The sequence below is a fragment of the Prionailurus bengalensis genome, chromosome D3 (assembly GCF_016509475.1).
Source record: "Prionailurus bengalensis isolate Pbe53 chromosome D3, Fcat_Pben_1.1_paternal_pri, whole genome shotgun sequence".
NCBI lineage: Eukaryota > Metazoa > Chordata > Mammalia > Carnivora > Felidae > Prionailurus > Prionailurus bengalensis.
Genome location: NC_057356.1, coordinates 66,816,769 through 66,829,138, shown reverse-complemented (window position 1 = coordinate 66,829,138; position 12,370 = coordinate 66,816,769). Strand labels below are relative to the sequence as shown.

General features: G+C 52.3%; 1 protein-coding gene across 4 annotated transcripts in view; it reads left to right on the top strand.

The window, feature by feature from the left end:
- Nucleotides 1-12,370, top strand: part of ST8SIA5 (ST8 alpha-N-acetyl-neuraminide alpha-2,8-sialyltransferase 5) — a 59,749-nt gene that overhangs the window by 29,134 nt on the left and 18,245 nt on the right. For all 4 annotated transcript variants that reach the window (XM_043558730.1, XM_043558731.1, XM_043558729.1 and 1 more), the window contains one exon: nt 3,279-3,371. In XM_043558730.1, the coding sequence (XP_043414665.1) occupies nt 3,279-3,371 (93 nt within the window). The remainder of the gene's footprint in view (nt 1-3,278; nt 3,372-12,370) is intronic.

The window sequence follows — 12,370 nt, the reverse complement described above, 5'->3', positions numbered from 1 at the left end:
GGGGCCACCAGGGCTGGTCAGGAGGCAGAGAGGGTGAGAGGGGAAAGTGGGCAAGAGCCTTCACAGGGGTTTCTGGGGAAGAAACAGCTGAGTCAGGGGCACAGGGATTGGTGGACTCTGGGGCCTAAGCGCTGTCCCTAGCTGTGTGGTACCTGGTCCTGGGATGATAAGGGCAGGGGGAAAGAGGCCCTGAATGTGAGAGGAGTGGTGGTGGCGGGTTATGAGCTCTGGACTGGGTTGTTTGCGTAGGAAACGTGCGCTCACGGGAGGTTACCATCTGGAGGGATTGGCTAGCCCAGGGTCAACAAGGCCCCGGATGTTAAAGCATCCGAAACACATATAGCTTCTGCACGGAGTCTGCCGCCGAGTTGGGTGATCAGGGACAGTCCCATGTCCGGGCAGAACACGGCATGGGCTTTATGCGCAGGGTGGCAGGGGAGAGGTTTACCAGTAGCAGCGGAAGGAGGACGCCAGCCGGTCCAGATGGCGGAGAAGCTTCCTGAGGTTCGTCGTGCCTGACTCAGCTCTGCCATCAGCCAGCTGAGGTCCAGAAGCAAGTCGCTGACTCTCTGGCCACTCCTGTCCTTTGATGGCAGGAGAAAGGAGAAAGAACGGAACAAACATTTCTTGGGCTCTTGCTGCGTGCCAGCCACCGTGCCGGGGCTTTCCGTGAAATTCTCATCGCTATCTTACCTCAGCCCTGTCACACGTGCACTGCCCCTTTCTCGTGTGTGGATTTTACAGATGAGGAAACTAAGGCTCGCAAAAGCGATGGGCCTAGGGTGGCTTGGGCCGGGGGGCGGGGGGTGGGGGCAGAGAAAGGACGTGACCCCGTTCTGAAGGCCTGTCCACCTAATAGTCACCAGACACGAGGCGCGAGACCATTTGGAGTCACGGCACTGCCTGGTTCCCCGGATGGGTGAGGCTGGGGGTTCAGGAGAGCAGGAGACCGAGTGGAGGCTGGCAGAGGTAAGGCAGGGATGGCCTCATGGAGGCGGCGGAGGGGCTGGCTGATCTTCGCGAGCTTCTTCCTCGTGTCGGTGGGTCATTCATCCACAAACTGTGTCTCACTCTGGCTTGGTTAGCGAGTGGGAAACACTGAGGGACACTTGGGATCATATTGTCGTGCTGGCTGGGGCCTTGGCTACCACCTAGTTTAAACCGATTGTTTTCAGGAGGAGAAAGAAGAGGCCCAGAGAGGGGAAGCGATTTACCGAAGTCACACAGCTGGGTTTAGAGGCATGTCCACGATGTGTCTGTAAGACCCCCAACCCCCTGAGAGCTCTGGGCTAAGTCTCCCCCGAAATAACCCCTGCACCATTTGAATCTGGAGCTTTCCTTAGCAGCAGCCTGAGACCACGGCTTCAGGTGACCCAGTGGATTCCAGAGGACCTAGTGGCCCTGGCTCTGGTTGCAAACACTGATCTCCGTGGTAAGATGCCACACCTCGCTTACTGTTGTGTGACTGGAAACTGAAGTGAGTTACAGCCAAGGTCGCAGGCTTTTCTGGTGGCCTCATGCTGACCCCTTGTTCTTAATTGCAGATAACAGAGCCCATTTAGCTAGTGAAAGCAGAAAGGGATTTATTTAGGGCACGGCTAGCTCGGAATCTTTGGGAAAGCTGAAGAAAGACCGAAGGCTGAGCCTCCCCGCACTGCACCGTGAAACGGGGCCACCGTGAAAGCTGCCGCCCCTGATGTAATCAAGAAGGTGCTGCTAAGCGTGCAGTTTCCAAGAGCCATGCCCTGTGCCCTTCCGCCACACTCTGCACCCGCAAAACAATGCCTGGAGCCTTGTCATTGTTCACCTCTAACCCAGCTCTGAGTCAGTCTCGTGCAAATGCTTCTGATTGGTTGAACCTAGATTCTATCCAAACCCTAGCTGCAAGGGAGTCTGGGAAATGTAGGTTTTAGCTTTCTGGCCTGTAGCGCAAAAGGTACAGAGGTAGCAAAGACAGAAGTCGGACGCTCAACCGACTGAGCCACCCAGGCGCCCCTGCCCCTGCCCAACCCCTTCTGAGCAACCTCCAGAGAGAGGCCACTCCAGAGAGAGAGAGAGGCCATGAGGAGAGGCCCCGTCCTGCCTCTGGCCGAGCCCAGCAGTGAACTGCTGTGTTTCGTCTGCAGGAACCCTCCCCCCACCCAGGCCCTCTTCCTGCCCTGGGCTGGTGAAACTTCAGGTGCGAGGAGGGTGTTTTAAAGGTCTCCTCACCCGGTGGCTGCGGGAGGCCACAGGGCCCTTTTCAGGGGCCACCAGCTGTCCTCGGTGGAGCGTGGACAAGAGCAGCCTCAAGTCAACGTGTCGGTTCATGCCCCAGCTTTGCCGCCTACCATCTGTGTGACTCTGGGCCAGCGAGTCAACCCCCGGGGCTTCTTCGGGATGCTTGCGATAGTCACTTGCCTCATAGGCTGGTTCTAAAGATGAAAAGGGAGCGCATCCAGGGCAAGCGTGTGGCCCGAGGAAAGGGCTCGGCAGGCGCTGGCTGAAATTGGCGTTATTCTGCGTGGAGCTGAGGAAGGGATCCCGAGGTGCCTCTGGCTGGGGGAGCCAGCCAGCTGGTGCTGGAAAGGGCGTGTGCCCCTCTGCGGTGGGACCTGGCCCGAGCCTGACCCTGCCCTACCGCTGGTGTGCCCTGGAGCTCTATCTGTTTAGCCTCAGTGTTCTCAGCTGCCAAATGGGGAGAAAGAAACGTCAGTCTCACCCAGTCACGGTGTGAGCATGAGAGTCAAGGGGGCTAATGAGTGTAGCAAAAGCAGAAGATCTTGGCCGTGTTTGAGGCTGTCCCCGTGTGGCACTTGCCCAAGGGGAGGAGAAAGGGGCAGGAAAGGGCAGGACTGGTTGAAAGTCTGGGTCTCACTGCCCAGACTCCCAGCACTGCCTCCGGCAGGGGCCGATCACAGGAAGCTGGAGAAGGACACGGTACTCAGAGCATCCCCCCCCCCCCCCCCACCACTTCCCTTCTCCTTTGCAGCCACTAGTTTGGAACCCAGCCTGCTTCAGAATGCCATGATTTGCCATGATGAGTTCATCCCTCGTAAAGCCTTACACTCCTGGGATAGCGGGGTGCTCTGAGTAGTCAACCACCCGGCGATCAAGCCAGAGGGCCCCCGAGGTCCTGGTGCCCCCTCCCACTAGGTCATCTGCTGGGGTGGCATTGATGTGCTGTGTGTATTTGACCGGCTAATAGACCCACCCCCACCCCCCACGAGAACCCCGCAGTCCCCCAAAGGTCTGGCCGGCTTCTCTGCATAGTAACCTCTGTCCCTGTTGGTTCCCAGGTACTTTGAGTTTTACGAGGGCCCGTTTGAGTATAACTCCACAAGATGCCTGGAGCTGAGACACGAAATCTTGGAAGTGAAGGTGCTGTCCATGTGAGTGTGGCCGGGGTGGGTGGTGGGTGACGGTGCACGTGGGATGGGGCAGGACCAGGGGGCAGGGTGGGGCACGGGCCGAAGGAGACTGGAAGGTGGCTGATCTCAGCAGAGCAAGAATTAGGTCCTCCTTCCCCCCCCCCCCGCCAGGGCCTCTGGCATTTGGAGAGCAGGGATAATTGCATTTAATGAAAAAAAGGCCAGGTTTGCAAGTCCCCAGGACTCTGGGGATTCAGTCCCTGTCTCAATTACCAGTCTCCGTGATATCATCGCCGGGCTCCTCTTGTACAGAAACCGAAGAGGGCACAGGAGCATCTCACCTGAAATCCAGTACTCCGAGAGGAGGCTTTAAGCATGGCCCTTTGCTATTGCCTTTTAAAAATTTTATATTGATCGATTACATTTCTTACCAAATGTTGGTGTTGGAGTGATACAACATTCAAGTAGTCCAAAAAGGTACACAGAGAAGATTCCCCTGCTCAGAGCCCCCCGTTTCTTGTCAGAGGCGACCAGCGTGTCCTTGTGCGTCTTCCCAGAGAGTCTGCATAAACCAGCCTCGCGCATGGATCTATTTCTTTTTTCTCTTTTTGCACATATCGCGGAAGAACTGTGCTTTCTGCTTCGCGCCCAACAACACGGCGCCTATGGCTCTTTTATAAGCCACGGGAGGAGAAGCACATCCTGTGCAGAACATTTCAGCGTGTGTGCTCACGCCCTCCTTCTCTCCCACACGGGACCACCATGAGTCCGTCGTCCCCCGAGAGGGACTTTGTTGTGTGAATCACGATACTTAATTTCTTAAAATTTTTTTTTTAACGTTTATTTATTTTTGGGACAGAGAGAGACAGAGCATGAACGGGGGAGGGGCAGAGAGAGAGGGAGACACAGAATCAGAAGCAGGCTCCAGGCTCTGAGCCATCAGCCCAGAGCCCGACGCGGGGCTCGAACTCACGGACCGCGAGATCGTGACCTGAGCTGAAGTCGGCCGCTTAACCGACTGAGCCACCCAGGCGCCCCACGATACTTAATTTCAAATAAAATTCCTATGTGTTTGAAAACGGTTCTAGCTGGATGTGGAAGGAATATGGTTTATTCGGGGTCAGGTGGTGTTGGATGCTCTTGTGGACTCGTGGGCCCCTGCCCTGATCCCTGGGACCACTGTCCATGGCCCACGGGCAGGAGCCACGGCTCCTTTACCTATTTGACATGATTTCCATGTGCTGTGGAAATCAGGTCAGAGCATGGTCCCGGGGGTCTGGCAGGCCTGGGATCTTACGAGCTCTGCATCTTTATACAAATTACTTAACCTCTCTGAGCCTTTTCTTACCTATAGAAATTGGGACACTATTACCTAGCTTTGAAGGGTTTCCATAAAGACTAGATGAAATAACATGTGAGAGCAGAGAGCCCACATCCATAGTAGCACACAGAGGTGCTCGATAAACAAATAAATGTGTCTCCCTCCCCTTTCTTTCCTTTTTGGAGCCACCACCAGCAGCGGCAGCTTTTCTGGGCTGTCATTCAGAATCCTTAAGCTTAGTAGCTGCAGGAAAGCTCCAAGAAATCCAGCTGGGAATAGCTGCGTTGTTTCTGGTCCCTGTGCAAACCAAGGGTCTACGTAACCCTCTCTAGAGGTCAACGTGTGAGGCAGCTCAGCCTCTCATCAACACCACCCAGCCCTCGGCTGCACACGCACCGTGGTCTCTGCCCTCATGGAGCTCACAGCTCGGCAGGGAAGCAGACATTAATAACTACCCTAGAGAGACAAGGGGATGGCAGGGAGCTTGACCTGGGCTCGGGTGGGGAGGGGGTTGTCAGGCAAAGCTTCTCGGAGGAAGGGATGCCGGTGCTCCCATCGGACGAGCAATAGGAATTAAGTAGGCCAGGAAGGTTCCAGACTGAGGTTCCAGTCTGTGCAAAGGCCCTGTGCCAGGAGGAAGCCTGCTGTGTCCCAGGCTCTGAAGGGGAGCTTGAATGCCAGTGTGAGAGGGGGACCCGGAAGCCCTGTGGCTGGAGGGGCACATGGGGGCCCGACCTTGTGAGGCCTAGCAGTGTGGTCTGGGATCCAGATTCTATCATCATCTGAGGGCCGTGGGAACCCGTGAGAAAGCTTTAAGCAAGTGGCAGTGCAAGTGCATGTGATGTGCTTGGTTGAGGACTTGGGATTTAGTGGCAAACGTGGTCACCGGGACCTCAGGTGCGAGCCAAAGTCATCAGCTTCCAAGCAGAGATCCTTTGTCTTTTCCCAGAATTCAAAGACCTCAGGCCCTTAACCGTGACATTCTGGAAAGCCAGAGCGCACCTGTTGACAACATTCCTTAGTGTTTTCAAAGGCAAATAATTACCTTTTAAATTACACAACGCAGATAGTCTCTTCATGGTTACTTCGTGGTCTAGACTCAGAGATCTGAGAGACCCATGAGTTGGTCTTCCTTCTACATAACTTCCTGTTCCACAGGCCAGGGGCCTAAACAACGGAACTTCATACGCCACAGTGCTGGAGGCTAGAGGTCTGAGAGCGGGGTGCCGACAGGGACGGCTTCTTCGGAGGCCTCTCTCCTTGCCTTGCAGATGGCCGCCTTCTCCGTCTTCACACGGGCTTCCTCCTGTCCCTCCTGCCTGTGTCCTAATTTCCTCTTCTAATGAGGACGGCAGTCATATTGGATTAGGGCCCACCCTAATGACCTCATTTTAGCTTAACTACCTCTGTAAAGACCTTGTCTCCCAAGACTCACATTCTGAGGCCTCAGGGGTTAGGATTTCAACATATGAGTTTTGAGGGAGAGATGATTCAGCCCATAACAGTCTCTGTTGCAGCTTCCATTCGGGGACCGAAGTCAAAATGACCCAGGCCCTACACCACAAACATGGTGGGGTGGGAGGGAGGAAACTCGCGCTTCGGTGATCTGTGCAAACCTTTGTCCCTTGTCGTGGATGCGAGTTCGGTGCTCCGCATGTTTAGCTCGAGCTCTCATCCCTGCCCTCGGGCGCCCTCTCTGGTCTCCTGAGCTGAGCAGCCGTCCAAGCTGGTGACCCCTGGGCCTCGCACTACCCCATTTCTTCCAGGGCCCTGGCCCCCCTGTGGTCCCCGGGCTCTGAGAGGAGAGGCAAGACAGAGGCTCTTTGCGGGGCATCGGCGTGAGGCTGGTGGGACGGTTGGGAGCAGCAAGCCTGCTGTCTGCCAGCCTGGCTCTGCGAGCCTCAGTGGGCTCTCCAGGGCTGAAATCAGAGAGCCCAGAGGCCGGCCTCTGATTCGGATGGTTCTGGCATCACCAGGGCACCCGTGGGCTTTACTGTGCTCTGGCCCAGAGCCATGAGCGGTGCTCGCAGCGGAGACTCTGAGTCATTGGGGAAAGGTTAAATCGCCATCTGTGAACGGAGGGGGCTGGACGGATGGGCCGCGAGGCCCTTTCGGCGTAAGAATGTCAGCTGGCGTTCTGAGGAGACAGGGAGGGGTGTGAGTCATCTGGGAATGATTCCGATCCAGAATTGCTCGGAACGCTGGTAGAAACCAGTCAGCCGGAAAATTCCCACATGGAAAAGGCCTCGGTCCCTGACAATGTCAGACGCAAGAGGAATCACTCCGTGGCCATTTATCATGAAACGCATTGTCACGAGGGCTTGTACAAGTTATTTGTTTGCATGTGATCATTCTAGAGTCTCTTTATTTTAGTTTGGTTTAGTTTTTAATTTTATTTATTTATTTATTTATTTATTTATTTATTTAGAGGTTCTTTATTTTTTTTTTTTTTAATTTTTTTTTTCAACGTTTATTTATTTTTGGGACAGAGACAGAGCATGAACGGGGGAGGGGCAGAGAGAGAGGGAGACACAGAATCGGAAACAGGCTCCAGGCTCTGAGCCATCAGCCCAGAGCCCGACGCGGGGCTCGAACTCACCGCGAGATCGTGACCTGGCTGAAGTCGGACGCTTAACCGACTGCGCCACCCAGGCGCCCCTAGAGGTTCTTTATTTTTAAGCCAGATGGGGGTGGTACCTGGGACGTCTCCCTGGGGCCTCTCATGCCACTCCTCCTCCATCTTTCTGGGGCGGGCAACCCTGCGCTGAACCCCGGAAGGGAGGCTGGGAGCAAGGGTTCTCCAAGGGCTGAGAGGCCCTTTGGCGCCCAGACCTCTCTGGGTCCCCCGAGCGAGCGTGACCCTGCACGGGCTTAGGACGTGCTTGTTACGTGAATGAGCGGATTGGGCACGTGTATACCCGAGAACTGGGTGGAAACGGGAGGCCATCAAGAAAAGGGGGAGAAAGAAGAAGGAGAACAGAGATGGCCCTTATCACCTAGTCATTACCCTCATGGAAAATCAAGTAGGATACAAAAGCTGGTGATAGTAAAAAGCCAGGTCCCTGCTGCACACCTTCTTCCACCCACCCTCATCCTTTGACTCTTGGCTATTTCTTCCTGTAATCACTTCCACACCTATCGGTAATATGCACCTGCTGTTATTTCTTGACCCACCGACCTACCAAGTTTGCACAGCGTGCACTCGCCTCCTGCCTCAGTGGGTGAGGATTCGGCCCCCTTACACCCCCCCCTTACACCCCCCCCCCCGCCTCCTCCCCTCTCTTCTGGGTTGAGAGATATTGCTATTCTTAGTTCTTCTGTCTATAGATTGCCCGAGGAACCTGTTTCTTGTTCTACCAAATACTGGCAGTGTCTCTTGATCCTGTACTTTGTGAGATGAGGCTATTAAAATTATCCCCTTATTTTGGTTCCAGCCTCTGGCTCCAGTCACCCACGGGTTTACCTTTAAAAGGTCAAGGCTGATAACATTTACATTCGGTTTGTACCCATAGTGAGTCGTTTCGGGGTTTTCTCGATAGGTTGACTCTAAAATTTCAAGATCAGAAAATAGTGATTCTGCTTCCTTCCGTGTACACTCCCCTTCCCCCTTTTTCCCGGAGCTTCTCATCATTTTTTCCCCCTTGAACTCTTTGTCTCTTTTATGCCCTATTTTGGTTTTTAGCCTGCCTCTCCCATCAGCCAGGCCTTCCCCTCAGCTTTTCCCTTCATCGTCTTGCTCCAGCGTGGACAGGCTGCTCTCTTGGTGGGTCACACGCGATTGTCCTGGGAACTTCCCTCCTCTGCCTCCTCGGGTTGGATTCACTTTTGCTTAGAACCCATAGCTGCTGCTTGTTTACTCCTTCATTTTGCTTCCCACTCATCTTCTGGTAATCTCCCCAAAAATGATGCATCAGGGCTAAGGGTTTTGAGTTCTTTGAGTTCTGTGTCTCAATGACCTAATTCTACCTTTATACCTGATTGTTGGCTGGACGGGGTTGGTGTTTTAGGGGCGAGTCGTTTTCCTGCAGAATGCCGACGGCTCTCCCCATCACCTTTGGGCATCCTGGGCTAGAGGAATGTGTTGCTAGTCATTCCTTTGGAGGCGACCCGTTTTCTTTTCTCTGGAGTGTTTCCGGAGCCTGTGGTTCTGAAATGTCCCAGTGGTGTCCTTCGGGATAGACACCTGTGGGGACCTCTTAATTTGGGGCTCATGTCCAAACTCTTTAAATGTTCTTTTGGATTTTTAAAAATATTTCCTTCTCTCTATTCTTCTCTACTTCCTTTTTTTTTCTAGTCCCTCTGAGAGTTGTACAGTGGACCTTCTGCATCGCTCATTTGATCTCAGCTTTTCTGTCCCTGCCCATTGTTTCCACTTTCTGAGACGAGTCCTTGACTTCACCTTCCAGCTCTTTGAGCAAACTTGTCCCCCCAAGAGCTCCTTCTTTGTTCTGAGTGCAGTCTATTCCTGTCTTTAAGGATGCCGTGTCTTCTAGACTATTTCTGGAGACACTAAGTAGAATATTTTAAAGTTGTGTTTTGTTCCTCCAGCATTTTTCTCTTTGTATATTTTTTTAAGGGAGGGGGAGAGTCACTGAGGGGGTAGGGGGCGAAGAGAGAGAGAGAGAGAGAGAGAGAGAGAGAGAGAAAGCCCAGCAGCCTCCATGCTCAATGTGGAGCCTGCCATGGGGCTTGATCCCATGACCCTGGGATCTTGATCTGAGCTGAAATCAAGAGTTGGATGCTCAACAGATTGAGCCACCCAGGTGCCCCCTCTTTGAATATTTTAACTAATGGTTTGTCTTCTGTTTCCATCCAGTTGACCAGGTGATTCTAGGTTTTCTATTCATATTTAAATTTAGAACAATAAAAAGCTGATAGAAACTGACTGCAGGCTTTCCTTAAGAGTTGTTGTTGGAGGGGCGCCTGGGTGGCTCAGTTTCCGTTTGAGCGCGTCCCACTCTTGATTTTGGCTCAGGTCATGATCTCACGGTTCGTGGGATCGAGCCCTGCGGCAGGCTCTGCTTTGACAGCACAGAACCTGCTTGGGACTCTCTCTCGCTCTCTCTCTCTGCTCTTCCACTGCTCTCTCTTTCTCTCTCTCAAAATAAATAAACTTAAAAAAATTAAATAATAAAAGAAGAGTCACTGTCGGAGAGGCTGCTCCTTTTGCTGCTAGAATGTCCAGATCTTTTCCCTGGGAGTCTGGTTCAATCCCTCCCCTCCCTTTGCTGGACACTAAATATTTGGCTGCTCTGGGGGTGGCTTCGATGGTTCCAGATACAGACTTACAAATGATGCTCACTTCAGCACCATGCCCCTTCCCCACCCTCCACCCCTCTTTAAAATATCCCATGAGCTTGGACTCTGTCTCTGGGCTGTGTCACCCCTCCTAATGTCCCCCCTCCTCCTTCTACACACTTGTCAAATCTCTCTTCCATTGGACTCCCCCCATCCCGGTCATTCCATTCATCTGGAATATTAGTGGTATCTTGGGAGAAAGGAGATAAGAGCCTGTGATCAACCCCTCATCTTTAAAGTCAAGATGGGGGCGCCTGGGTGGCGCAGTCGGTTAAGTGTCCGACTTCAGCCAGGTCACGATCTCGCGGTCCGTGGGTTCGAGCCCCGCGTCGGGCTCTGGGCTGATGGCTCGGAGCCTGGAGCCTGTTTCTGATTCTGTGTCTCCCTCTCTCTCTGCCCCTCCCCCGTTCATGCTCTGTCTCTCTCTGTCCCAAAAATAAATTAAAAAAAAAAGTTGAAAAAAAAAATAAAGTCAAGATGATCTCTGCTTTGGTAAAGCAGTTTATAAAATATCGTTATGTATATTATCTCATTTGATCTTTCTGACAACCCTTGAGGTTAGCAGGGCAGAGATCACTGTATCTGTCTTATAGATAAAGCACCTGAGTCTCCGAGAGATTAAATGACTTGTGTCAGGTCACACTGCAAGTTGGGGCAGAGCCAGGATTCAAGGTTGGGTGTTCAGGCCCCAGCCTTGGTCCAGCGTGTGACAGGCATTGGAGGCACATAGAATGGGGCCCAGACACTGGTAATAGTTGGAACTGGGACCCTGGCCTCAGTCTTGCCAGGGCTGTGTTTCTAGAAGGTGTTTGGAACATTGGCCATGTAGGGCACTGCTCTAAGGGCCTGGAGGTTGCAGGGTGCAGGGGAGGGAAGCAGTGGGTGAGCCAGGGTGGGGCTGCGTAATGGCACCCTCGTCTGATGTCACATTAGCCTGAGATGTGACGGTTGCTGTGGGAGCTTTGGAAAAACCAGAAGGAAGGCATCAGGATGGAAGGCTGGGTTCCTTCCAGCTCCTTAAAGCTACCAAGTAAGTGCCCAGCCTTGTGCCTTTGCACTCACTTTTCTCTTCGCCTGGAATACTCCTTCCCCCAGATAATTTGCATGGCTCACTCCTGATCATTTCAGTTCTGTGTGCGAAGTTCGCCTCTTGGGGGAAGGCTTCCCTGACCAACCCTTCGGAAGCAGTCCCTTGTTGGTTCCTTGGCCTTGCTTCATTTTTCTTCATGGCTCTACCAGCTGTTTTCTTTTTCTTAATGGGCGAAAGAACACTTCCCGTGAGATCTACCCTGTCAACAAATGCTTAAGTGTTTAATACGGTGTTGTTAAATGTAGGCACTAAGCTGTACAGCAGATCTCTAGAACTTAGGCATCTTAAATAACTGAAACTTTATATACATCGAGCAGCAAGCAGCTCACCATGTCCCCTTCCCAAAGTCCCTGGCAACCACCGTTCTCTTCTCTGTTTCCATGAGATTGACTATTTTAGATACATCATGAGCAGAATCATGCTGTATATATCCTCTGTGACTGGCTTCTTTCACTTAGCATAACGTCCTCCAGATTCATCCAACTGGTCACATGTGACAGATTCCCTTCTTGTAAAAGGCTGAGTAGTATTCCATTGTACGTCTATAACACATGTTCTTTATCTGGTCACTCATCAGTGGACATTTAGATTGTCTTGGTTACGTTGACTAAGGCTGCAGTGGACATGGGACTGTATGTAGTTCTTTTAGATCTTGATGGCCATTCCTTTGGATATATACCCAGAAGTGGGACTGCTGGATCACGTGGTTGTTCTTTTCGTAATTTTTCGAGGCACCTCCGTATCATTTGCCGTGCTGTCTGCACCGTGTTACCTTCCCACCAACACCGTGCGAGGGCTCCTTTTTCTCCACATGCTCGCCAACACTTGCAATCTTTTGTTTTGATTTTTTTGGTTTTTTTTTTTTTAAACATGTTCATTTATTTTTGAGAGAGAGAGAGAGCGAGAGCAGGTGCGAGGGTGTGTGTGAGCCAGGGAGGGGCAGAGAGAGAGAGGGAGACAGAGGATCTGAAGCAGGCTCTGTGCTAACAGCAAGAAGGAGCCTGAGGCGGGGCTCGAACTCACGAATCGCAAGATCATGACTTGAGCTGAAGTCAGACGCTTAACCGACTGAGCCACCCAGACGCCCCTTTTGTTTTTTTGATATTAGCCATCCTAACAGGTATGAGATGATCTCTCATTGCAGTTTTCATTTTCATTTCCCTGGTATTTAGTGATGTTGAGCACCTTTTCATATGTCTGTTGGCCATTTGTATGTTTTCTTTGGAGAAATGTCTTTTCAATTCTTGTGCCCATTAAAAATTGTTTTTTAATGTTTTATTTATTTTTGAGGCAGAGAGAGACAGAGCATGA